A 27,981-nucleotide genomic window follows, 5' to 3' on the forward strand; every position below is an offset into this window, starting at 1 on the left:
ACTGCCTCCTAATATCTTTGGATTTTTCATTATTCTCTTCTGGAAAATATGCTTATGACTAAAACTGCTTTTTCTTTATTTCAGAATGAAGTGGTAGTATTTCCAAAATGCTATGTATGTATCTATACTTTGAATTTTGAGTCAACTAATAAAAAAATTTAAAAGACTTCTGGGACAGAGGGGCTATTTAAATGTTAAGCAGCATGCAGTGGGATAAAAATGCATTATAAATATTTATATTTAATATTTCTTCTAAAATCCCTTTTTATAAGTCTTTAGAACATTTCTTTGTTTGCTCCTTTCTCTCCTCTTTTCTCTCCTTTCCTTTCTTTCCTCCCTCTCTCCCTTCCTAGGATAGAGTACTGTTCTGTAAAAGCTATATTCTATCTTCTGCCAAGCCCTCAAATCTAATTTTGGAACAACTTCTGTAGGTAATTTAAGTACAGAAGGCAGGCTAAGTGTTCATTTTACTTTTGATTTATATATGACATCTGTTTAGAGCTAAACTTTCTCTTTTTTCAGAAATAGGAAAAAATTATTTTGGGATATATAGGCCAAAGGCAAATGATCTGAGAAGTAAGCATCCTTGTTCCTAAAAGAAAAATCACTTCAGTTTATAAGAAAAAATATATTTGACCAAAACCAAAGGATTTCAAAAAGAGAGCATGGTGTATAGTAGACTTTCAAGAAGTTTACTGAATGATGAATAAAGAAAAATACATGTATATATTTTTATGGCCTACCTAGAATATAGGATATATCTTTTTCTTTCTGGCCTATTACCAAAGAGAGATTGTAAAATTTCTGTGTTCAGTAGTGTCCTAGAACAAGAAGATGTGCTTATGGTGTGAAAGTAATAACATTTATGTGTCTTATTCTCAGACTTCATGCCCTTAGGGTAAGTAGATACTGGCTCCTAGTTTAACTTATGCTACTTTTCTCTTCTCAGCCTGGCATTTTAAATCAGTGAACTTCAGATTTAACCTTCATTTTTTCCTCTCAAGTCCATGTCATTTCTGTATTTTGTTAGTTATTAAATGCTTTTTGATAGTGGTAAAATACACGTTGTATTGACTTTTAGAAACACTTTATCATATACTTTTCAAACTTTAAGACATTTTAGGAAAGTATACTCTACCATATTTTAAATAAATAAATAATAGCAATATGTTAAATCAAAATTGCTGGAAAAAGGTGCTGAGTAACTTCAACCCCATTCAATAATCTTGAAACCTATCCTCCTTCCTCTCTCCCTCCCTGTCTTTCTAATGGCTGCACCTAGGGCATATGGAAGTTCCCAGGCCAGAGACTGAATTTGAGCTGCAGCTTTTGCAATGCTGGCATCCACAGCACCAGACCAAGGATTGAACCTGCACCTCCTAAGCCACTGCAGTCAGATTCTTAACCCCCTGCACCACAGCAGAAACTCCAGAGTCACATTTTATGAAGTGCCTTATTGCTATTGTGAAATAAAAATAGGGACAAATTCTAGTCTTCAATGCATTTTATTGACCTCATCATTTATGACACGCCTTTATGTTCCATTTGTGTGCATGATTGATACTTTATTGTCATAATTAGTGTTATTAAAGTGTAGTATATAATGGAATGCAAGCTTCTTGGGGAATTAAAATAATCCAATAGGATTATAATTTAACATTTAGAGCAGAATGGTTAGATCACCTTTGTTGGTCAGTGTAAGCAAACTTTCTACCTTCTTTTCCTCTCTTTCTTTTTTTCTGTTTCATTTGATAGGGAACACTGTTATGAGCTGAATATTATTTGAGATGTGTAGGTTATCAGCCACAGCATTGGGAATCTTTTTGTCATGTTGAGTTTTTTCATTGGAATTTGTTATGGCATTTGCTGTAAATAGGATTTGACCTGTATAACCAGCAGATACTGTAGTATGTTATTCTTCATTAGTAGTTTCCTATAATTTTAGGTCTACAGTCTTTGTGTTCTGGTCCACACTTATCATATTCTTAATACGCATTGCTTTGAACGTAGAAAGTTTTAAGGCTCTTAAGAACTCTAAAAAAGCATCTAGTGTTGCTAGTGCATGCTTCATATGGTAAAAATCTCATTTTATAAATGGGACAGATTAGGCATGTGGGCCTGGGAGAAGTCAAGTGACTTTCTCCAGATCATGCAGTGAATAAGTGAACTAGAGGTTTTTTCTCTCATTTCCAGTAGTGTTTGACTAAGACATGAAGAGTATTTACAGCTATAATATTCAGAATTCTCCACAAACTTGAATTCTTGTGAAAAGCCCCCAAAATAATTAGGGGCAAATCACATATAACCTAATACTTTTAATTTTAATAGATTAAAAAATAACTAAAACAGAAACAAACACCTTAGTCTGATTGTCCTGTCTACTATCTTATGTTAACAGTGGGGTTTAGACCAGTGTTTTCCACAGATGCAGTTAAGCCTCGCTTAGTAATTGACATTTTTCTCTTGATTCTGTTCATGTTGGTTAAACTTATTTTATGCAAAGTTAAAATTAATAAATGTAAATATATTTTAGGGGTTTTGGATAAATAGTTTGAAAATTTCTTAAATTTTTCTATCACTCATTTTGTGTGCAGACAAAACCTTAATTGTAGTAGTTCCATGTATCTAGTCTATTAGAAAGCTCAAAAGGATTAGAGTTATAGTTGTAATTAATTCCATCTACTTAGAGGAAAGAAACTTTATTAGTGGAATAACATGTATCATTGTAATTGTTTTTGCTCAAAAGGCATAATTTTATTGTATGTTACAATCAATTAGCCACCATCATTCTTAAGAAATTCTGTAAGAACTACTTCATTTTTAATACCTTTGCTCTTGAATAACACCAATAATTTCATTTCCCTTGGGGCATACAGCTGTTTCCAGCCTACTCAGTGTCATGTCAGGGCATAAAATCATCTTGACAGAAAGTTCTAAATTATAAATAGTCCCATAATGACATTCAGCTTGGGCGGTACATTTATAAAAGGAGTTATTAAAGAAAATGTCATTCTAACCCATTAGTATAACTAGAATCCCTCACATTTCTGCAGCCGTCTTTTGGTACAAAAATTTGATGATACTTGCAAGTGTACACATTAAACAGGACTGTTAAATTTACACTATAAAGACATAGGGATGTTGGAGAAATGGTTTCCTAAAATTTTCTGAAACTTTTTCTGTCACAAATACATCTTAATACATGTCTTCTTCGTGTGATAACTGCAGAAAGACTGAACTCCCAAAGTTTTGAAATTATCCATTCATAACACTGGAAATATAAGCTAAAAGAAAAAATGATAAAAATGTGTATTTATGTGATAAAGGAAAAACAGATTCAGAGATTAATTTATCTCGTTATCTTAGAAGCAACTTCAGAATATTGGGTATTGAATAAAATGCCATGAGCACTTTTTTCCTAATGTAAGTATTGATTGCAAATTACTTGATGTTAGTGTTCTAACATCATACCCAATTAATACCCAATTAATAATGATAATAATAATACCCAATTAATAATACCCAATCAATACCCAATTAATGCTACCTTACTGGCACATTTAAATCCTATGGTAATCTACTTTTAACCCAAGGCATATTTTTCTTTGAACAAAATTATATTTTTTCCAAAAATATTCAATTTTAAAGTAACTATATTTCTATAAATCACCCTTCTGTTTTATCCTGCTCGTGTATCAGATTATCTTGGCACCTGAAGGTAAGGTTAGGTAAGAGAGTGTGAATAGGAAAAGCAGAGGAGTCTAACATTTGTAATATGAGTTCATGTTCACAGCTACACTCACAAACTTTAGCCTGTGTTATGGTCATCACTCTAAACATCTAAAGCATTGTGGTTAGGGTTAGATTACCAGAACATTGTGTGTGTGTGTGTGTGTGTGTTTGGTGTGTGTGTAACACACAATGTACACAACATTCGTTTTATTTAAACTCCTATCCCCCAACTCACGAGTTTGTAAACATTGTTGCACGGTGCTGCTTAGTGGGCCCCAAATTACCCAAACCCACTGCTGATTCTTACTTCAGCCTTATAATTCATCTTTTAATCACCTGTTCTTTGATCTCCAATCCTTCTCAAAACAGACATTTTCTTACCAAGCTTCTGCCAGTTTAGCAACATTTATTACTCTTTTAGGCATGTCTTGAAAACAGCGTAATGGATTTATTCTTTCCTTTCTCAATTTCTGTCCCTTAAAAGTGATTTCTGTCAGGGGTTCAGTATTATGAGTTGTTCCCTTTGCTACCTAATCACTTTAGCCACTTAGCTTTGAAACTGCCTGGGTGAAAAATAAAGTTGTGCTGGCAGAAGTGGGTCAATTCATTTGATTTCTCTTTTTCCTCATTCCCCCATAACATGACCCAAGGATGATGAGACAGTATAATATTTTTAGCTTTCTTTTTAAAAGCTTTATATTCTAAATGAGTTTAAGCCACCTTATTTTCTGGTATTTTAAGAGAATCATGCTGTTTATTCTAGATTAGACTCCACATTTATGAAATAATCTTTTCCATTGATATTCAGCAGGAGAGGAACACAAATAACTCTATTTGATTTATTTAGCAAATATTATTATCTTCTATTATGTGCCAGGCGCTGTGCTTGCCACTCAGGGTAATAGTGATAGCTGTGAAAGATATTTTCAGAGGAGCTCATCATCTAGTGAAGAAGATGGTTAAATATACTTAAGCGCTTTTCTGGGTTGGTGAATTAAGTTGACAAGTAAATATTTCAGGTCCCTGCAACAGAATCTTAATGAGCTTTAGGTTAATACATGCCTGGTCTGAGGGTATGAGGGTTTTCATTTCATTCCTTTCTGTTGACATTTCCTCACCTATCATGTTTTTAATGATATCTTGAGTAAGCTATACAGTATATTTATAAATTCAGTAATGTCTATTTATAAAGCGTTATGAGGTCTTTAGGGAGAAAGTTCTAAATAAAAAGCATTCTTTTAACATACATGTTCTGAGTATCTATGATTGAAGCACTATGTGTTAGATTCAATGAGCGATATAAAGAAAAATGAGACAGTTGTCTTAGGTCTAGGAGCTGACAGTGCAGTGCATGGGGTGGAAGTATGTTATGGGGGAAGTTTGTGGAGGAGGCAGTGGTAATAAAAACACTTCTTTAGTACTATCATGTAAAAGTAAATGTATGTGTAAATGAGCATCTTTTTTTTTTTTTTTTTTTGTCTTTGTCTTTTTGCCATTTCTTGGGCCGCTCTCATGGCATATTGAGGTTCCCAGACTAGGGGTCTAATTGGAGCTGTAGCCACCGGCCTCCGCCAGAGCCACAGCAACGCAGGATCTGAGCCACATCTGCAACCTACACCACAGCTCACGGCAACGCCCAGATCGTTAACCCACTGAGCAAGGGCAGGGATCGAACCCACAACCTCATGGTTCCTAGTCGGATTCGCTAACCACTGCGCCACGATGGGAACTCCCCTAAAAGAGCATATTAATGATAATTATATTCTATCTTATAACTCTTTTCCATCTTTTCATATGATTTGCAATTGGATATTTTCCACAAGCTTGGTAGACACTAAGCTCAAAAATTGTTAATTTGTTACCAACCTAGTTAAAAGTTTTCCTTAACTTTGTTTCCCTTTCACTTGTATTGCCACAGTACCTAATTTGAATCATATGCCTTACCATTTTATGGGGAAAGAAGTTCTCAATGATTTCCTTCCACCAGTCTTAACTATAAATATTATTTTAGTTATGGATGACTAAAATATGTATCATGTGATTAAAATTGAATATAAACTCTTTGTACTTTTAGCTCTTGTGACCATAATAATTTTAATGGAATTAAAGTATAAAATCCATTAAAATGTAGCTTACAGTATTAATTTAATGTTATGGGTAAGGTTGGTTTTTTTTTGTTTTGTTTTGTTTTGTTTTGTTTTCCTGAGATGGAATTGCTGCTTACAGTGTACATGTGACCCTAACAGTTATAACACTGGATTGTTTGCACTCTGCATACTTATGGGGCCATGTGCCTTCAGATGACTCAGTTTTCCCAGCACACTTTTCCATCTCACTGAAAAAAAAAATGTATTTGTATGGTGTGGTGTTGGGTCCCGTGACCTTCACTTGGTACATCATTTGCATATTAAACCTCTTTGCGTTCTATTTTCTCAGCCTGCACAAATTACCAGCTACTTGGCTGCAACACAGTGGTAAATGTTTCAACAAATGTTGGCACTGGTATTTAATAACAATACTTTGTTATGAGATAGCAGTTAGATGATCAGAATCTAATTCTAGTAAAACTTTTAGTGTGTTGTGGAAATAAAAATTAAAAAATAAAAAATGTTATAGAATATTCATGGACCACTAAGGATACACTCTCAAAGATTCCTTGGACTCTAGTTTAAGAAAGATTATAAAATATATAATGTGTACATATATACATAGACTTTATATATAGCATAAATGAGTAGAAATCCAACAACTTATAAAATTAATCATACAGGTACTACTACATGGATATAAATTACTGCATTGTTAAATATAATCAAATTAACTATTGACTGATTTACTTTTATTTTATACATACAGTCTAAATACTTAGTACAACTATGTGACATTAAATTAGGCTCTTTTTCTTTCTTTCTTTCTTTTTTTTTTTTTTTTTTTTTTTTTTGGCTTTTTAGGCCCACACTGGTGGTATATGGAAGTTCCCAGGATTGGGGTTGAATTGGAGCTGCAGCTGTGGGCCTACACCACAGCCATAGCAGCGAGGGATCCGAGCCGCATCTGCGATGTACACCGTAGGTCATGGCAATGCCAGATCCGTAACCTACTGAACGATGCCAGGAATTGAACCTGCATCCTCATGGATACTAGTTGGGTTTGTTAATGCTGAGCTATGGTGGAAACTCCTTCTGGTGTTTTTGAATGTTTCTATTCTTTTTTTTGTAAATGTTATAAGAGAGGAGTTCCTGCTATGACACAGTGGGTTAAGAATCCAACTTCAGTGGCTTAGGTTTCTGTGGAGGCACAGGTTTGATTCCTGGCCTGGCAGTGGATTAAAGGATCCAGTGTTGCTGCAGCTTGGATTCAATCCCTGACTAGGGAACTTTCATATGCCATGGGTGGAGCATAAAAAAAATTATAAGAGATAAGATTATGTTGGATGATACTAATAAGCAGGGGTTAAGAATATAGTAAGATACTACAAATCATTCAAATAAAGGACAATAACATTAATTGTAATAAAAAGCAGTAGAGTTGCATTGGCCTCAGGATCAAAATAGTAGTTGTCACCAGTCATTTTCTTTACTGAGTAAGGTAGATAAGGAAAGAGTTTGTGCTTCTGTAATCATTGTCTTTCTGTAGAGTTATCAGACTATTGTATATACAGGAGGCTTTACTAACCAACAGGTACTGCAGCTCTCCTTTTTTAAGTGTAAGGCAAATAATGGCCTTCCTTCCCACTGAGCCCAGGCTGAGCTTCATGAGCCCTCATCACTAGCTCACAAGATAAATCACTGCTAGTTTGAAAATAAGCCAATGATTTTAGGGGAAAAATACTAAAAAGCAGATGGCTATAAATAAAACAGAAGGGTATCAAGGAGTCTATTCCCAGCCAATTCTCTTCTGTCCGTAAATGCCGGAAAAGTGCTGTGTTAGCACCATATGTTACTACATTTGTTACCTGAATCTTGCTCATTAGTTATTGGAAGGGAACAAATGAAACTTTGAAAATAAAGACTTACCTTGTTTTTCTAAGATAAAATAAAGCATGTTAATCTGAAGTTTTAGTTTCCTAATCTGGGCATCTCTGAGAAAATCATAAATTTTGTTACATTTTGGTTCAAATCCTTCAAAGATCTTACCACTGATCTTTATAAATAGGACCTTCATGAATTTTCTCTTGATAATCTCATTACATTCCTCTGTTGCACTTTACATTTCAGTGATGGTTACCTGTTCTAGCCCTTCTCTACTAGACTGTGAACTCTATGAGGAAAAGTCTCAGAACCTTGCACAATACCTAGCATGCAGTAGGCCTTCAGTAAATGTTTAAATTAATTGAACTCTAATTTGGTGACTCTGGGCAAAATGCTTTGGCAGTGAGTAAATTTTTTCCACTTTTAGTTTATTCTAGAATAGAGCGGTGAAGACTAGAGCTAAGAAGCAAGTTAGAAAACCAGAAAATGCAGATTTTGTGCCAACTCTGAATCATTGAGTTCAGTTCAACATGCATTTATTGAATAATCAACATTTCCTGCTGCTCATGAAGTTTGGTAACTTGTATGGTTAGCAGAGCCACGTTGTTTAATATGTATAGAATGAAGAGAGGAATATAAGGGATGTAAGAAATGCTTCAACTGTTGTGCTGAAGTTTGTGTTTCTTGTTTTTTTTAATTTGGACTCCAGAGACAACTTGTAAAGACAAGAGCATGAGTACTTCAAATTTTCTTTCGAAAACTGAGTCATAGATGTTGCATTTCAAGCCAAGTAAAGGTTTGATTATTTTACACTTCATGGCTTTTTAAAATTCCAGTTGCTATAACAACTTTGATATTTCTTTATTATTTTTAGCACTTCAGTTGCCATAACAATAAGATATCTTAAAAAATAGCAATTTTCTTTTATAAGGGAAAAATCTCTTTCAATTAAAAATGAATTTAATCAACATTTCTTTCCTATAATGTGAACCCATTATTTAAGATGTAATTGTGCTGTTCTGTTTTCATATAATTTTAACAGACTTTCCCAGAAAATATTTTAAGGTTCAACTTTTTCCTCTGTTTTTTTATTGTACAAAAATTAAAGAGAGGTGGCTGTAATGGACCCATTCTTAGATATTAGTATTTGATGGGATTTCATTGATCTAAAAATCTCATTAAACAATTTAATTTCCAGATTTGTTATTTAAAGTAAAAGAAGAACATGATTGATGGGTAGCTCTTACATCAACCATTTAAGAAAGCTTAGGTTTTCCTTCTCTCACTCACTATCTCTCTCTTTTTTCTATGGCTGCACCTATGGCACATGGAAGTTCTCTGGCCATGGTTCGAATTGGAGTTGCACCTGAGGCCTACGCCACAGCCATGGCAACATGAAATTCAAGCCACATCTGCAGGCTACACCACGACTTGTGGCAACGCCAGATCCTTAACCTACTGAGTGAGGCCAGGCATCAAACCCACATCCTCATGGACACTCTGTCAGTTCTTAACCCACTGAGCCACAGTGGGAATTCCTCCGTTTTTCTTAAGTTATTTTGAAGTGTATTTATGTCTATTATCATATTAAAATAGTTACCGCCTCACTTACCTAGCAGTAACTGACAGCTCAGACCTGAGCTATGGCACTTTACTTATAGAGCAATACTTCTGTTTACTCTTTGATGAAAAATTCTTATAAACTTGGTTTCTGCTATTTAATCCTCTAAAAAAAATTAAAGATAGCAAATTAGAAGAGGAAGGAAGAGTACTGCTCTATTTATATAGTGTCAAAAATATAAGGAGCTGTATATTCTTTTCTGTGCAAATGGAGTCAGAAAATACAGGGAGCTATATGTTCTTTTCTAGGTACCTAGTTACTTGTAGAAATTTTTAACAAGCCTCTTTAAAAATATATGTATATTGAATCAAACAGCTACAAAGGTATGATTTTACTATAAGATAGTTTTCTAATTGGCATTAACAGGGATGATCCCAGCCTACCAGACAAACATTGCTATGTTCAGAATTCTCAATTTAAGAAACAGAGGAGCGGATGATACATCTTATAAAGATTTAAATGTAAAATTGAATAAAGTAAAACAAAATTTTTAAAAATTTAAAAAAGGGAAACCTTCAGTTATTGGGATTTGCAGGATCTATGTAGCAGATTTTTATGGACCAAGGTTTGGTAATTTTTATATTACTGTGTGGCTAATCACATAAATTTCCCAAGATGCTTGTTTGGGTTTACATAATGTATTTCTTTTAAGAATGTATTTTTTAAAGGGAATGTTGAGGGAGATGGCAACTCAAGAGAAAAGTGAAGGTATTGTTTTAAATTTCCTAATCCCAACAAATTACTCGTAAGTATGGTTTTTAAGGAGAAATGATTAAACAAAAAGCCTGTTGATATTAAAGAATATGTTTACTATCAGTGAGTTTTGAATAGCTGCTATATGCTTTTCCTGGTTTGTATTTAGTTTCTAATTCATACCAACTTTAAAAGTATTATTTTACCTCATTTTTGCAGAAGGAAACTGAGACATTTGGAGAGAATCATGTACTCAAGGCCTCATAGTTAATGACTGCTGCAGCCAGTGCTAACGCAAATCTGGCTCATTCTAAAGCTTTATTTTCTTCTCTAGGTCATGGTCTTTCCTAGACTTCAAACTTAATAAATATGCATTAAAGGTAATAATGTGACCTGGAGAAAATGGAAAGATCATACTGTTTCTGGCTTTATTTTATTGCTTTATGTACTGTTTTTGCCCAATTAATTTTATTTTAATTAATATTTTATATTTGTGAGTTTCCCCTACTGAGTTAAAAATGCACATAAATTAGTATTTTCTTTGTCCATTTTCCTTTGTGATTGACTAAAAATAATGGATTCTCTCAAAGGTTTTACTTTCTCAGCCAGTTGTCGTAGATCCTAGCTAGCTAGGGCAGTATCAGAGTGTTGTGTAACTGACATTTAATAAGAAGCCTTTTCTCACTCAGTGTCTCACTTGCATCTGGGCTGTTGTGTCTGTGAGTACAAACACTGAGCCATGAGTCAGGTATAATGATTGAGAGAGTGTGAAAGTAGACACGGGCTAAATGTACTTATTCTGTCCAGCAGTATCTGTTCTTTTAGACATTTCAGTAGCCCTCATTCTTGATGGGATTTTGCTTAGGAGGATTCTGGTGTTTTTCTTTTTAAACATCAATATATATGATTTGTTGGCAGTTCCTTAAAATTCACGCCAGTGTTTTAACTCTCTAATTTGATGGTTTTGTACTGAAATGAGGGCACTTGGAATAAGCAAATGTAATTATCTTTATCATTCTCCTAGGCTATAGCTTATATATAGATGAAATGCACAGATCTTAAGTGTTACATTTTGGTATGTTTAACATATATGCATGCATATAACCCACAGTTATTAAAATACAAAATGTTTTCATCATCCCTGAAGGTTTCCTTATACCTCTTGCCAGTAAACACACATACACACCTCTGAGGCAACTATGTTTTGATTTCTTTCATCAAAACTTAGTTGTATCTGTTCCAGAACTTCATTGAATGGACATATCACAATTTGTTTATCCATTCCCTGTTGATGAAAGTAAGGGATATTTCTAGTCTTCGGCTATTAAAAAAAAAAAAAAAAGCCCACTATACAACATTTTTATACAAGTCTTTTATAGATATATGTTTTTATTTGCATTGGATAGGATTGATGGATCATAGGCTAGATTTGTTTGATGTTATAAAAAACTCCCAAACTGTTTTAAAAATTTCCAAACTGGGCCATTTTACATTACCACTAGCAATTTATGAGAGTTTCAACTGTTCTGTATCTTTACCAACATTTAGTTTTTAGCAATGGCTTAATTTTATCCATTCTAGGGGCTGTATAGTGGTATCCTATTGTGATTTTACTTTGTCTTTTCTTTTTATTTATTTATTTATTTATTTTGACTTTTTGCTATTTCTTGGGCCGCTCCCACGGCACATGGAGGTTCCCAGGCTAGGGATCTAATCGGAGCTGTAGCCGCCAGCCTACGCCAGAGCCACATCTGCAACCCACACCACAACTCACGGCAACGCCAGATCGTCAACCCACTGAGCAAGGACAGGGATCAAACCTGCAACCTCATGGTTCCTAGTCGGATTCGTTAACCACTGCACCACGACGGGAACTCCAACTTTGTCTTTTCTTAATGACTATTGATACTGAGTATTTTTTTTTTTTCATTTTCTTGAATGTCCATCTATGTATCTTCCTTTGTGAAGTGCTTTGTTGGTATTTTCCCATTTTTAATTGGGTTATTTGCATTTTCATTAACTGTAGGAGTGCATTTTGTATTTTGGATGTAGGTTTTTTGTTAGATAAATGTTTTACTGGTATTTTCTCTCAGGCTTTTGGCTTGCTTACTGATTTTCTTTTCTTTTTGAAAAGCAGAATTTTTATTTTAAGTATATTTATTTTTTGTGTTTATATCTATGACCATTCAAATAAACTTTTGTGTACAGTATGAGGAAAGGGTCTATGTTTATCTTCCTCCAGTTATTAAAACTTTTCTAGTACTCTCTACTGAAAAGATTTTCTTTTTTTCCTTGACTCGTTTTAGAGTCTATTCAAATTCACTTGGTAATTTTGGGTTTATTTTTGGTCTATTTGTTCTTTTAAGTAATCCGTTTGCCTGTGCTCATGCCAATCTTGATTATCATGGCTTTATAGAAAGTCTTGAAATCAGGTTGTGCCAGTCTTCCATTTTTTTCTAATCCTTCCTTAAGATTGTTTTAGCTATCCTGGGTCCTTTGTGTTTAATATAAGGTCTAGGATCAACCTCTTAGTTTTACCGAAAACCTAGTTGGATTTTAATTGCAATAGCAATAAATCTATAGATCAATTTGAGAAAAACTAACATTCGTAACAATATGGAGTCTTCTCATACATGAAGATGGTATAGATCTCTCTCTCCCAGTTCCTTGGGACCTTTTCATTTTTCTCAGTGACATTTTGTAACTCTTAGGGTAGAGGTCTTACACATCTTTTTTAAAATTTATTCATGTTTTCTGTGTTTTGAGGCTATTTAAAATAGTTTATTGTTTTAAATTTTCATTCATTGTTGTTTGTTCCAAGTGTATGGAAACTCAGTGATTTTTGTATATTAACCTTGTATTCCGACAGAATTTACTCATTCTAATGGGCTTTGGAGTAGTTTTTTGGGGGTATTTCTTCTGTATACAGTCAAGTATTGCTTTTCTTTTATTACTTAACTGTTTCTTTGTCTTGCCTGTTATGCTCATCAGGATCCCCAGAACACAGTACCTGGAAGCAATGAGAACAGACCTCTTTGTCTTGTTCCCAGTCTTAAGGAAAAAACATTTACTCTTTCACCATTATGTATCATGTTAGCTGTAGGTTTTCCTGGGGAGTGTCTTTGTGAGGTTGAGGTTTTTCTTCTGTATTGCCACTAACTTAACATTTGTTAAGTATTTTTAATTGTCAGTGACTTGCCATGTAGTAAAATTAACTTATAAACTTGTTTTCTGCTCTTGAGGGGTCACAAAATCAGTGAATTTTAATATATGCCACTTCAGAGGGTTTATTTTTTCTTTAGCACTGAAACAAAGTTGCTTTGATACTACACCTGATAGTACATTTAAAACTCTACACTTTGATACTACATTTTGCAACATTTGTCATTCTTTTTTTTCTTTTTTTTTTTTTTGGTCTTTTTAGGGCTGCACTTGTAGCAGGTATATGGAGGTTCCCAGGCTAAGAGTCGAATCCGAGCTGTAGCTGCTGGCCTATACCACAACCACAGCAAGGAGGGATCCAAGCCACGTCTTCGACCTACACCACAGCTCAAGGCCAGATGGCTGACCCACTGAGCAAGGCCAGGGATCGAACCCATGTCCTCTTGGATACTAGTTGGGTTTGTTAACTACCAAGCCACGATGAGAACTCCCTGTCATTCTTGAAATGATAAATAAACAATCATTATCTCATACTAGATATGTTTTTTCAAAGCAGTTTTTTTCAAATATATTGAATAGGGCTTATGTGGAGGTATAGGTGAATAATATTGACCTTAATTTGAATAGATTAGGAGGCTAATTATATCCCCCCCCGTTATTTGGCCATATGTTTTACAGCTTTCTAGTGAAGCTTGTATGTCATACAAGGGACTGTAAGGAACTTTGTATACTCAAACTTTATAAAACTGGCTATTAGTGTTTTTCTGTCTTCTTATAGACTTCTCAAGCTATTATATATGCTTTGTATTAAAACTATACTAAACACTTATTTGTTCAGCTCCTTTTCTATGCCCAACACTGTAGTGAGGGCACTTGAGATATAGTGAGAAACAAAACAGTTGCTCCCCTCATGAAGCTTGTGATCCAGTCAGGAAGACAAAACTGAACAAAAATAGATTATAAACTATAAGTGTGGGAATCTGGTCTAATCCAGGAATTCAAGTTTGGTTTCTCTGACGAAGAAGTAGTGTTTGAACTGAAGCCTGAAGATTGTATCTGAATGAGCTAAAAGAAATGTGATGACATATTAAGCAGTGGGTACAAATATCCTGTGGCAGTAGGAAACATAGCAAATATGTGTGTGTGGGGGGGAGGGTGGATTATGGGAGAAAGAATCAGTTTAAGTAATCCTAAACAATGTAGAAGTTAAACTGGATAGATACTTGGAGACCAGATTTTATAGGATCTGTTAGGATTTTATCCTAAGGGCAGTGTGAAACACTGAAGCATTGTAAACGGAAGTGATGTCATCTGGTTTGCATTTTGGAAAGAATATTCTCTGTTTTGCACATAAGTGATTAAAGAGAGGTCACAGACAACTCAGGAAGACCAGATTGGAAGCACTGTAGTGGTCCCATACAACTTGATGTGGACTCTAGCTTACTTAGGGCAGTGACAGTGGAGATGACGAAAGGTTAACAGATGGGAGGAATAGAAATAGGCAAATTCTGAATCCATACACCTTTTCGTTCTTTGAAGAAATATGCTTTAAAAACTTTTTACTTTATGCTACATTTGCTTTTTATGATACTGGTTGTGCCTTTCTCCTTGACAGTGACTGCCTACTGTTTATCCCATTTACCATTGATGGCTAGTGATCCTCTCTTCCTTTGCTGTTTAGATCTTATTGAGTAATTGCTGGAGTTGCTTAGAGTCTAATAATGAAATATTGGTATATATAAAAGAGCGTATGAAACATATTCAGGTATAAATGAAAAGTTCCACATCTGTGATGCATCATGTCCAAAAGTTATACAGATTTGGCTGTTAGAAGTAATTCTGAAGTAATGCCAAATAATAATTCCTCTTAGATACTTCACAACTAGCATTCATCAGTTGAAAAAGAGAGGGGAGCAGTTGATAATGACTGTAATAAGAATAGCAATAATAAAACACCTAATGATCCCCGAAATGAAGAGAATTATGTCTAGTATAAAAACAGAGTGCTTTATGTCATGAGCTATGTAAATATGTGATATTAATGCTCTTGTTATGAGAGCTTCACATTATAAATTAGTTTCTACTACAATTGAATAAGAAAAAGAGGGAAGAAAGGAAGGAAGGTCAGGGGCTAGGAGAAAGAGTCCACTGCAGAAAAGAAGGAAATTATCTTGGTAGAAGAAAAGAAGCTTAGTGAGTCAAAGGTCTGCTTCTTGAACTCTCCTCTCATATTATCATGTATCTTTGGCAGAATGTACAACTGGGGATCATTTACAGTTTTCTTAGACTCAAATTCATAGTATTTGCTGGAAATTAATGTCACACTAAAGTGATCTAGTATTTGAATTTTGCTAAATGAGATTTTTTTGCCATTTCTTTGATTTATAAACTATTACAATTCAAAAACTGAAAAATAATACACAGTCTATACTTTTGAAATGACTTGTTTAGATTTTGGTGTCAAGGTAGCTTTAATAATTAATAGAATTTTATTTTCCAATGGTTTTGTAGTAAAGTTCATTTTTTTACTTTTCTTTATGTGGAATTCATGACCTGTCTACCTTCATGAATATTTATTAGTGTAATTTTTATTTTGAATATTTGTTATTATTGTGAGAGTGTTAGTTAAATCCAGTCTTGTTTGATTTTCATACTTTCATATATCCCTAACAGTGAGAATATGTCTCTGTAAAATAGGACTTTCTAGCTTTTTTGTATTAAATGTAAACATTTATTTCAAATCTCAATTTGGTACTATTCTGAGATTGTTATTCTAACTTGTTTTATAAATTTTTCTGGTATTGAGAAATGTACTTCCATTCTATATTTCACTGAGCCCCCTGAAGATTTTAACAAAGATATGGTGTTCCTGAAAGACAGTTCAACTTGAGGAAAGAATATCATTTTTGATTATTTAGAAATCATTTTTTGAAATCCAAAATAATAAATCTTAGACATTTCCCAACTACCTGCTTAAGTGGGAAGGAGAGGAGCATCAAAATGTCCTTAAGAACGACAGTATTGACCTGTCTCATTTCTGTTTTCACAGTTTCATAATAGTAGGCAAGTTATATTTATCTTCTCTAGGTACCTAATTTCTTCCTTTGAAATGTGATAGTGATGGGTATCTACTTCATAGATATGTAAGTTTTTAACTGAGAAAAATATTTAAGCATATAGCATAATGCTTAGTACACAGGATGTTCTTAAATGTTGATTATCTTCATTTTCATCTTAAATTTCCTAATTCAATTCTGAAGTAATTGCAAATTTATTCTAAGTCACCTTTAAGAAGTTTGCTGACCCCATAAGAAATATACCTAAAATAGTGAATGTTTGTCTATAGTAAGTCAAAATAAATGGAAATGTTTTAACTTCCATCATATAAATAAGATTAATTTGCTTTCTTTTGGGTATAAGTAACTCAAATACTATATGACAAAGTTCTTTGACTCTTTGACTCTCTATTAAGATAAAAAAGTAGACTAAACAATCATTCTATTTATTTCTAATATCTACTCCTTTGAAGCCATATTTAACCTTAAATATTACCCCAAGTAGATCTTATCATAGGGTGTTAGTTCCAATGCTTTGTTTGTACAGTTAAATACATCAAATTCAGCAATTTAGTGTGGGTGTGGCAGAGCTTTGAGAGATGATAAAATAACTTCTGTTAATCAAAATATAATATATTTTAGAGAGTAAAAATAATAGCTCTATCACTTGAGTTCATGGAGACTTAGCTGAGTTTTAATAATTAATAAGTTTTTTCTGCCAATGAGCATTAGATTACTGCTGACTTTTTAGTGTCATAGTACCTTGTGGTAGTTTCTCTACAGGGTTTAAAGGTATATCCCAGGGTTTTTTTCTTTTTTCTGTCCTGCTCATAGGAAATAATCTTTACACTTGCTACAAGGAGAATACCTCTAAAAATTCACACATGCCATTAATATGTTGTAAGGATCGGTCATTTCCATTGTCTTCTTTTGTCAATCTTGATCGGAGCTTGCCGAGTAAGTCTATAAGCCTGCATGTGCCTGGCAACTGTTACCTAGTGACAGTTTCAGCTGCAGTAGCCATTGGCTGTGCTGTGCTGTTGATTGGGGCAGGAGGACCGAGTCACCTTTCTGATGGTGAGTTCTTCTGCATCAGCTCAGGATGAGGAGGAGGAGCAGGGCTTCGGCTCAGGTGGAGGCAGTGATTCTGAGAGATTGTGAAGAATATACCGACAGCATCTTGGTAACTGCATCACAGTAAATCGGACCTCTGAATCAAGCAGCCCAGCCTAGCAGCTAAGAGTGAATGTAGGTGAGAAGCATTGTTTTATTCCTGTAACAAGAGAACTATTTTGTGATAAGTGAAACTAGGAATGTACAAGGAGGAATATCCTGTGGCTATTATAAAAGAAGACAGACTTCCCTGAGTGACTTGGTGGTGCACACAAGAAAATAACTTTCAAAAGAATGCTTTCTCTTAAGCTGCTGCATTGTTCCTGAAGGAAATGTTTTTACTTCTAATGCATATTAATTCTTGAAAAGGTATGACAACAAAGCCTGACAAGAGACTCTGTGAAATGCCTATACTTTAAAAGAGACTTTTGACAAATGTTAACCTGATATCAGAATGACCTTGGAAGCCTTTTGGATGGATTCTATCCTGCCTGCCTTTCAGTATTGCAAACTCTAGGATTTAAACTCATCTTGATGCTTTAGAAGTATTTTAAAACAAGAACATCTTATAATCTACCTGATGGCCCCTGTGTTAATTGAGCACTTGCTCAAAATAGAATACAGAAATAGAAGAGGCACTTTCTTAACATATGGCTGCTATATAACTGCAAATATAACAAACAAGGTAATTTTCCACTTTCAAAAGATTTAGTTGAAGTAATGATTTAACGTGTTAATCATTTAATGAAAATAGAGAAGATATAGAAATATAGATTATAAAGCTTACTAGAAATACCTAAGAAATAAGTAATGGCAGCATTTTTAGTCAAATAAGCTCAGTATAGAGAAAAGTTTTTATTATTGTCTAAATTTCACATATTTTACATTTATTTGTGAGATGTAGGTGTGGTTGCAAAGGTGAGAAATAACTTTGAGCTGTATATTTTATGATCATGTACCATTATAAGGAAGGTGACGTATCAGCTAATGAAGGTTATTTTCAGTTATTGATGCTGAAATGAATAGCAAAAGTGATTTATTTTCCTTTTGAGGAAGTAGAAGTTACATTTCTGGTGGTAGCACCAGTAACGGTCATGGATTAAAACTGTTTTCATCTGAATGCTTTAAAAAAAAATGCATGCAGAATTAAAACTTCACAACTTTATCATATTTTGTCAGTGTTGACCCATTTGTGTATTATCTTCCCTACTGGAAATATGCTTTTTTTCCCCCTTCATAAGAGTTATAGGGCAGTCTGGAGTCTGTTACCTCTGTTTTGCTCCTCTGTGCCCAAATAGAGATGAATCTTTTGGAATTAACCTTATTGGAGAAGGGAGTTCTTAGCTTTTGAGAGAAAAGAGAAGGAAATGGATCTTAAAGTTGACCCACCAGCATCAAACCCTGAACTGAGTCCAAAGACACTCTTTGCCACAATGAACTTTTTCTCAGCTTTCCAACCAAATCTGAGATCTTAACTATTTAAATTCTAAAATATGATTCCACTTCTCATGACAGATGAAACAGGAAGCCTGAGACTATTTAAGACTTTTTCTTTTCTCATTCTTTCTAGTTGATGCCTAAGAAACTACCTTTCTGAGAAGAACAAACGGCCCACAAAAGCTTTTCTGCCCTTGGCAATTGCTTTTTTTTCTTTCACAGATTGAATTTTTCTTATACATGATATTATTAAGAAGTCTATTTTCTCTAGAAGTGCCTTATGTCTGCAAAAAGTTGTTTGAAAGCCCCGGAGGAAGCTAATCAGTGACCTTTTCTTCACCTCCTTTCTATCTTATTCCCCTCCCATTCCCCCCCCCCCAAAGCTGAGGTGTGTTATTGCTGCACTGAGGCTGATGAAGAGACTTGAGTACTCCCTGGGATGCTCAGCTGTGACAGAAGCACTGCCACTGTCTACCGAAGCTGGTTCTGAGACTCTCATGGGCAGAGTTTAGCAGATGCTGGGCAGGGCACCTGCTTGCTGTAGCCAAGGCTGCAGGTTCCTTTAATTCCAAGCCATGAATGAATCCAGGGGAATTGAATGGAGGATCCTGAACATGAGCAGTGGCACTTTGAATGTGTCTGAACGTCATTCCTGTCCACTTGGATTTGGCCACTACAGTGCGGTGGATGTCTGCATCTTTGAGACAGTTGTTATTGTCTTGCTGACATTTTTAATCATTGCTGGGAATTTAACGGTCATTTTTGTCTTTCACTGTGCTCCACTCTTACACCATTATACGACCAGCTATTTCATTCAGACGATGGCATATGCTGATCTTTTCGTTGGAGTTAGCTGCTTGGTTCCTACTCTCTCACTTCTGCACTACTCCACAGGTATCCATGAGTCACTGACTTGCCAGGTTTTTGGATATATCATCTCCGTTCTAAAAAGTGTTTCTATGGCATGTCTTGCTTGCATAAGTGTGGATCGCTATCTTGCAATAACCAAGCCTCTTTCCTACAATCAACTGGTCACCCCTTGTCGCCTGAGAATTTGCATTATTTTAATCTGGATCTACTCTTGCCTAATTTTCTTGCCTTCGTTTTTTGGCTGGGGGAAACCTGGTTACCACGGTGACATTTTTGAATGGTGTGCCTCTTCTTGGCTCACCAGTGCCTATTTTACTGGCTTTATAGTTTGTTTACTTTATGCTCCTGCTGCCTTTGTTGTCTGCTTCACTTACTTCCATATTTTCAAAATTTGCCGGCAGCACACCAAAGAAATAAATGACCGGAGGGCCCGATTCCCTAGCCACGAGGTGACTGCCTCTGGAGAGACTGGGCATAGCCCTGACCGTCGTTATGCCATGGTCTTGTTTCGGATAACCAGTGTGTTTTACATGCTGTGGCTCCCCTATATCATCTACTTTCTTCTCGAAAGCTCCCGGGTCTTGGACAATCCAACACTATCCTTCCTAACAACCTGGCTTGCTATAAGCAATAGTTTTTGTAACTGTGTGATATACAGCCTCTCCAACAGTGTTTTCCGGCTAGGCCTCCGAAGACTGTCTGAGACAATGTGCACATCTTGTATGTGTGTGAAGGATCAGGAAGCACGAGACCCCAAGCCGAGGAAACGGGCTAATTCCTGCTCCATTTGAAGAGAACTACAAAGTAAATCAAATGTAATCTGACAGTGGTTTTGGATTGTATTCTTGATCCACCTGGAAATTTGCCACCAGAGAAATATTTACTTGAATGGTTGACTATGAGAGGAAGGGACTAACAGTTTCTTTTTTTTCTTTTTCTCCTTTTTCATGGGAAAAAAATGAAAGAAAAAGATGTACAGAGGGTAATCTCATGAGGTAATTGTAGCGTGTGAGTATAAATGTGCAGTAATAGGAACAATTAAGCACTGAGGATGAAGAAGTGTCTCAAATCTTCCACAGGGCATGAGCAAAGCCCCTGGCATCTGTCTCTCTATCTGACTGGACTCTCCTGTCTCTGTCTCTCATTCTGTCTGTCTCTGTCTCTCTCACTCTTTTTGTGTTTATGGAAATTACTTACATAAATTGCCCTTTATAGAAAAATGCTACATATTATATATGTGATAATGCATAATCTTTTGCATCAAAGTGTACTTTTAAACTCACTAATCTACTCTGTAAATTGTCTCTCTATGGAGGATGCCTAGTAAGCATTGTGTTTTATTACTTGCCACAAAACCCTTTTGCTTGTGTTTTTATATTATCTGCAGCACAAAATTTTTGCTATGAACAAAAAAGATAAAGTGATTTTGTTTTTCTAGGTAAAATTATGCTCCCTCTTCCTTCCTAACAGCCTGCTATTTTTTCCTCCATTTTTTTTGATCTGCATCCTTTGGTACCTTAATCCAGAAGTGTCTTAGCTAATGAAAGAATCTACTATATAAAACAGTCATAATGTCGAATAATTTATTCCTTCCAACAAAACATTCTATCGACTGTTTGAGATATTGAGTTAAGTATTTTTAATGGCTTTAGGAAACATTTTAGTTTGATTTCTTTTGAATTAGTTCATGTGTCCAAAGTGGTGTCTTTTTTTCTGTTGTTGCTATAGTTAAGCTTTGTATTCATTTAAGAAAATTCATAAATAATTCTAATGCAGATGCAGGGTACTCACTCAGAAGTGAGGAATCTCTCTTAAAGCTAGTTGGTATATCTGTGTGTCCTTTTGTTTTTGTTTTTTGTTTTTTAAGAGTAAAACATTAACTTTTTTGTGTTAGGTCTACAAAGCTTCCTGTTGTGTCTACTAATTTACTAATTATTTGTGTGGTAATGCATTTGCACATAATATATTTTTTACAACAAAGAAAATGTAAATTACATTATGTGATATGTGCCTAATGTTTTCTTAGCACAATATATAGATCAATGTTGCTTAAGTCAACAACATTGGAAAAAAAATACAAAAATGTCTTTGAAGAGAAAAATGCTTTTGTGTAGTTGTTATTTAGATATTTATATAAGAGCGAGCTGCATTCTTAGTGCTGCTGAGAACACAGTTACTTAATTATCAAATACAGGTAACAATTGTCAGTATTTTCTTTTGTAAAGATTTGTTTTCATATTCAGAGGTTAAATTAACTTATTTTTTAGTGTGCTACATGGAATTATGTAATAAATTGTCAGGGGTTTAGATGTAGCAAAATGGCATTTGGGAAATTAGTAGTGAAGCAGATGTAAGTGCTAAAACATCATAAGTCTTACTTTTTTACCATAAGTTTCCTGCCTGACAGATATTTTAAAAATTTATATCAAACTACTGAATATTTTTCTTCTCAACATTTTTGATTTGTTTTATGAAATGGATTTGGAGAAATGTGCCTATGACTCTTCAAATTGGAAGCAAACCATGTTTGCACACTGGTTGTTTGACTTTAGAGGTCCTTTAGTAAAAGAAATGTCATCTTTTCATTGGGGTTGTTCTGAACCCATGTATATTTTTAAACATGTAAGAAAGGTTTAAAATAAAAAATAAAACAGTATTCTAAATATCAAAATTAGACTTTGCTTCAGTTTAATAAAACCCTTAGAGTAAGACTTTATTGTTGGTGGCATCAAAATTGAATTCTTTCACATTTCTGTGGATTGAATTGTTTGTATTAATTCTCATCTCCTGTTTGCCAGTGGCATCTCGGGTAAGTTGAAACGTGCCTTTTAAATTCAGACCAGCTGAAGGAGACAAAGTTGGAGGAAACATATACTACTAACTTTTCAGTTAACATAAATAGAACCTTTAACATTATGTATATTATTTGGAAGTCAGATTTTGATTCCTTTAGTTTGGTGTGTAAGTTTAGTTAGAGAAGACCTTAATAGGTCCTCTGCACAGAAAATCTGAGGATGTGTTTATTACATTTTCCTCTTTCAGCTTTTCCTCACGGTAGCTAATAACAATAATTATGTGCCAGGCACTATGTTTTACATATAGTTGAACATTTAATCTTCATCACAACCCTTGGAGATAAGACTGTTTTTATCCCCATCTTAAAGATGAGAAAACCAAAGAAAAGTGATTTATGCAACGTCACTAACTTAGTGCAGAAGGTACATTCATTGACACTCAGTTGGGCTGAAGCCAAAGCCTGTATACCGAACCATTATGCTATACTGCCTTTTTTCTCCCCCAGAGCTTACACACCTTATACTTCTGCCTCTACCTTTTCCCTGCAAAACCTGAGTTTTCCTTTTTCACACCTAAATCTTTTGCTTCAGTTCGTATCTTGTGCTATATATATATATATATATATATATATATATATTTATTTATTTATTTTTTTTTTCCTTTGATCGTATTAAAAATCTCTTTTATTAAAGCAGTAGTCTGATAAGCCCAGACTTGCTACTTTAGTCTGTAATCAAACTGAAACGGTGGGACACGACATCTTCTTGACATTACTTTTGTTCATTTTTGTTATGCTTTCATTGAATATCTTTTTCAAGTCCCTATAAATTTTATTGAAAAAAATTTTTGAAGGAAAAGAGTAGAGAAGGAAAGCTTTATTTTAGGCTTAAAGGAGCGCTTCTATAAGGCAAGTTCTTGGCTTAGATTCTTCATTTGCTGTGTTGCATGTGCAACTCTAGAGTAAGCCACTTCCTTTTAATATATCTTAATATGTTTATATAGTAAGATAATACTTATTTTGAAACTATTCTGTCTTTTTTAGATCAATGTGTTTTAAGAATAGACAGCATAATCATTATTCTTACCATTATCTTGTATTCTATGGTAGTTATCCAATTTGGTTATTAATGACAGCTAAACAATAATGCTGTCATCTATTACTAAAGGTTCTATTATCTGTGGAGTCATTCCTAAAATTATGTAGTGGTAGAAGGCTTTATAACCTACTGGTATGTACAACATGGACTGAAACCCTGGCCCTCAAAAGCTCTTTGGCCCTACGTAAGAAACTAAATGGTCCAAGTCTTCAGTTTTCTCATGAGGGAAAATCCAGAGACTTGTACCTCCTATTAGGCTGGATTTGAGAACTAAGACAATGTAGTCTATGCATTCAGTGTGGCTCCTGACATATAGAAAGCGTTCAGAATATGGTAGCTGCTGGCTTATTATCTTTGTGTGACTGCCATTTTTATTGCCATTATAACTTAAAGATCACTAATTCTAACTTGAGAAAATTATATTTTATATCAGAGTTTCCTAAAAACTATAGCATTTTTTTCAAGTCTGTATAAACTCAAATTTTGGCTTAAACTCAGATGATTTTCAGTGTAGAAAACTTCCATAGGAGTTCCCGTCATAGCGCAGTGGTTAACGAATCTGTCTAGGAACCATGAGGTTGCGAGTTCAATCCCTGGCCTTTCTCAATGGGTTAAGGATCCAGCGTTGCCGTTAGCTGTGGTGTAGGTCGCAGACGCGACTTGGATCCAGTGATGCTGTGGCTCTGGTGTAGGCCGGTGGCTATAGCCCCGATTAGATCCCTAGCCTGGGAATCTCCATGTGCTGCAGGAGTGGCTCTAGAAAAGGCAAAAAGACAAAAAAAAAAGAAAAAAAAAGAAAACTTCCATAATCTCTGATAGCTCATTTCCCAGGAATGAAGACATCATTTGAGATGAAAGCTGTCCAGCAAGCAGATGTTGGGCTGAGACAGGGATGACTCTGAGATTAACCTACCTCCCTCACTTTATTGTATGAAATATATGTAAACATATTTCCTTCTTCAGGTTGGCAATAGTAGGAAAGGATTGTTCAGGAGTATCTTGTCATTTTTCTTTGCATTTTAGTTTTCCTCACTTACTAAAATTGAATTTAAGGTATTTTTCCACATACACGTTACCTAGAAGGAACAAATACAAACAAGCAGATTCACTCTACATGTATCATTCATTACATAAGATTATAAATGAAGTTATAGCCTTAAATGACTTTCTCTGTGTCTCCCTGCCGTGGGAGCTAATCCTTAGATGCGGAAAAAGACATAAATATATGATAAATAGATGTAAAAGATTAAGGTATGGGGAATTTGCTAGTATAACATGCTGAGCATAGTATCATTTGTGTCCATGTAGGACCATCGCAATGCACAGGAGCTTATGTTACTGAGTTGATGCAATATTCTGATGTATGGGATTCAGCAGTTGGTCTTTTCCCTGAGTGAAATTTTAAGATTAAGAAGGATATATAGAAAGTGGCATTGTTTACAACCAAATGTATAGTCATTGAGGAAAACAAGATGACTTGAAAAAAATTCCCCTTTCACTATTTCTTATAAATGAAAGTTTTATCCAGTGCTAGTTTTGCTCTATAGTTTAAAATATTTTAACTTTAATAATTTAAGTGATTCTTTTTAAAAATATTAAAAGGGATATGATTAAGTTTTTCTTCTTTATTAATGTCCTGTTTAAAATTTTTTATAGTGAGCATTGACTTCTTTTATAATAGGAAAATTGTTTCGTTAAAGAGAATACTAACTTTAAAAATAATTTTGTTTCACAAAACAGTTTTTTTTTTTTTTTACAAGTAACATTACCCAGTTTTGTCACAATACTATTTTCTTTCAAAGACAGTTTATATAGTTTCTGACTCCTGTGATATTTACTATTTCAGGTAAAATTTTCAGAGAAGTTCGATGCCATTCTGCTTATGAAATTAGATATTCTTGACTTAATTTTGCTTCAACACAGTCAGTTTGAAATTATTTGCTGAATCTGCAATGGATCTCAATCACGTACTACTTTTTTATGCACTTTTTTTTTTTCAGTTCACCATTGATGGCACCTGTTAGCATTTTTCACATCTTTAAATAACTGAAGGATTGAAGGATGACCTTACATTAGGGAAATAGGGTCCAGCTCATGTATTGACTGCATTTCACAAAGACAAGATTCTGTTCTCAGTCCCCCATCCCCAAAGATCATGTCTGTACCTCTTTTTATTGCAGTATAGTTTATTTACAATGTCAGGTTAGTTTCAGGTATACAGTAAACTGATTCATTTGTACATATATATGTATAAATATATATATATATATTCTTTCTTTATATTCTCTTCCATTATATGTTATTATAAAATATTGAGTATAGTTCCCTATGCTATACAGTAGGTCCTTGTTGGCTATTTTATGTATGGTTGTATGTATATTTTAATCCCAATCTCCTAATTTATCCTTCTCCCCCATCCTCTTTGATAATCCCAAATTTCTTTTCTATGTCTGAGTCTACTCCTGTTTTGTAAATAAGTTCATTTGCATTCTTTTTTTAGATTCCACATGAAAGCAATATCATATATTTGTCTTTCTCTGACTTACTTGGTATGATAATCTCTAGGTCCATCCACGTTGCTGAGAATGGCATTATTTCCTTCTTTTTTTATGCTGGATTAACTTGCTGTTGTATATATGTTATACCACATCTTCTTAATCTATTCATCTGTCGATGGGCACTTATGTTGCTTCCATGTCTTGACTATTGTAAGTAGTACTGCTGTGAACATTGGGATGAATGTATCTTTTCAAGTTATGGTTTTCTCTGGATATATGCCCAGGAGTGGGTTTGCAGGATCATATGGTAGCTCTGATTTTAGTCTTTTAAGAACCCTCCATACTGTTCTCCATAGTGGTTGCACCAATTTATAGTCCTGTTGACAATGTACGAGGGTTCTTTTCTCTCCACACCCTCTCCACCATTTTGTAGACTTTTTGATGATGGCCATTCTGACTGGTGTGAGATGATACATCATTGTAGTTTTGATTTGCATTTCTCTAATAATTAGCAGCGTTGAGTATCTTTTCATGTGCCTGTTGGCCATCTGTATGTCTTCTTTGGGAAAATGTCTATTAAGGTTTTCTGCACATTTTTTGTTTGTATTTTTTTGTTATTGAGTTGTATGAACTATTTGCATATTTGGGAAATTAAACACTTGTCAGTCCCATCATTTGAGAATATTCTTTCTTAGTCCTTAGGTTTTTTTGTTCTGTTTATGGTTTTCTTTGCTGTGTAAAAGCTTGTAAGTTTGATTTGGTCCCATTTGTTTATTTTTCATTGTATTTCCATTACTATAGGAGACAGAGCCAAAAGATATTGCTGCAATTTATGTTGAAGACTGTTATGCCTGTGTTTTCCTCAAGGAGTTATAATAGTATCTGGCCTTACATTTAGGTCTTTAATCCATTTTGATTTTATTTAAATGGTAACTTTTATTCTATTTTTATATGTGATTCCCTACAAAGGTGAAGAAAATTAGAGTAAAAATTCAGCATGAGACTGTTATTCTAATAGATATTTAACATGAAAGGTGTGTGTGATATCACTAGAGTGAATGGGACCAGATTTTCTCAGAGAATGAAAAAATTTTCAATGTATAGATGATAAATATCAAGAAACAGTTCATGATGATAGAAGTTACTGAATGAAAATATTTGTTTAAATTCTTAAATTTCCCCAAATGCTTCTTTATGCAAGAAGAATCACATTTATCTTTGACTTCAGACATTTGACTCCAATATTATTTTATGTTTTCTACTTAAGCAGGTATTACTAATGTCGATGCTGGTTAAAGTGCCCAAATACACTTTATAAATTCAAACTGATGACATTATTTTACATGGAAGGCCCTCACACATAGAAATCAAGTACAAAGTTATATAGCCTGTTCTTTAAACTTTGAAATATATCTTTGAATACAGTGCAAACTGTAGCAAAAAGTGACCAGTACATTTGTCTGAGGTTATGCCTGACACAAACAAATGTTCATGTATATACTCTGTGTAAAATACAATTTTAAAGTATTTATTTATGTTCCTAGTAGAGTTTGAGGCTTAAAATAGGTATTATTAGATTATACATTTTATAATAATAAACAGCCTCTTCTCAGTTATTCCATTTACTTTTCAAGGAATTTTATAATTAAAAATACTAAATTGGTAAAATTAATGTAATAATAGATTTGGGGAAGGTTAAAACATAATTTGTGAAGAAATAGGTTAAAACCCTGAAAATCTTGACTTTAATATTTTAATAAATTAAATTACATTTGAATTTTTCTTATATTTACTGTTTTGGCGAGGAAAAGATGATTCAAAACTATGTTTTTAGAATTGCTTGAAATTACCAGTTTCAAAGTAGAACATAGGTTCTTACTTGCAAGAGAACAACTTCTGCAGAATGTGTATCTAAGTTTTTCTGAAATTCTCTAG

The 27,981-nt window shown here is 34.2% G+C and overlaps 2 protein-coding genes across 4 annotated transcripts in view; both read left to right on the plus strand.

Moving 5' to 3' along the window:
- RABGAP1L (RAB GTPase activating protein 1 like) overlaps window positions 1-27,981 on the plus strand; it is a 657,663-nt gene that overhangs the window by 223,281 nt on the left and 406,401 nt on the right. The window lies entirely within an intron of this gene.
- On the plus strand, window positions 13,548-22,326 carry GPR52 (G protein-coupled receptor 52). 2 transcript variants are annotated; one of them, XM_013989617.2, is made up of 2 exons: window positions 13,548-18,033; window positions 18,919-22,326. In XM_013989617.2, the coding sequence occupies exon 2, from the start codon at window positions 19,361-19,363 to the stop codon at window positions 20,444-20,446; it is 1,086 nt and encodes a 361-aa protein (XP_013845071.1). In that variant the 5' UTR covers window positions 13,548-18,033; window positions 18,919-19,360; the 3' UTR covers window positions 20,447-22,326. The 2 variants fall into 2 exon arrangements, with proteins under 2 accessions (XP_013845071.1, XP_013845072.1); XM_013989618.2 differs by having other exon boundaries at window positions 17,920-18,033; window positions 19,169-22,326.

The sequence above is a fragment of the Sus scrofa genome, chromosome 9 (assembly GCF_000003025.6).
Source record: "Sus scrofa isolate TJ Tabasco breed Duroc chromosome 9, Sscrofa11.1, whole genome shotgun sequence".
Lineage (NCBI taxonomy): Eukaryota > Metazoa > Chordata > Mammalia > Artiodactyla > Suidae > Sus > Sus scrofa.

Coding starts and splice junctions, on each gene's coding strand:
- GPR52 (XM_013989617.2), top strand. CDS start 19,361: ATGAATGAATCCAGGGGAATTGAATGGAGGATCCTGAACATGAGCAGT.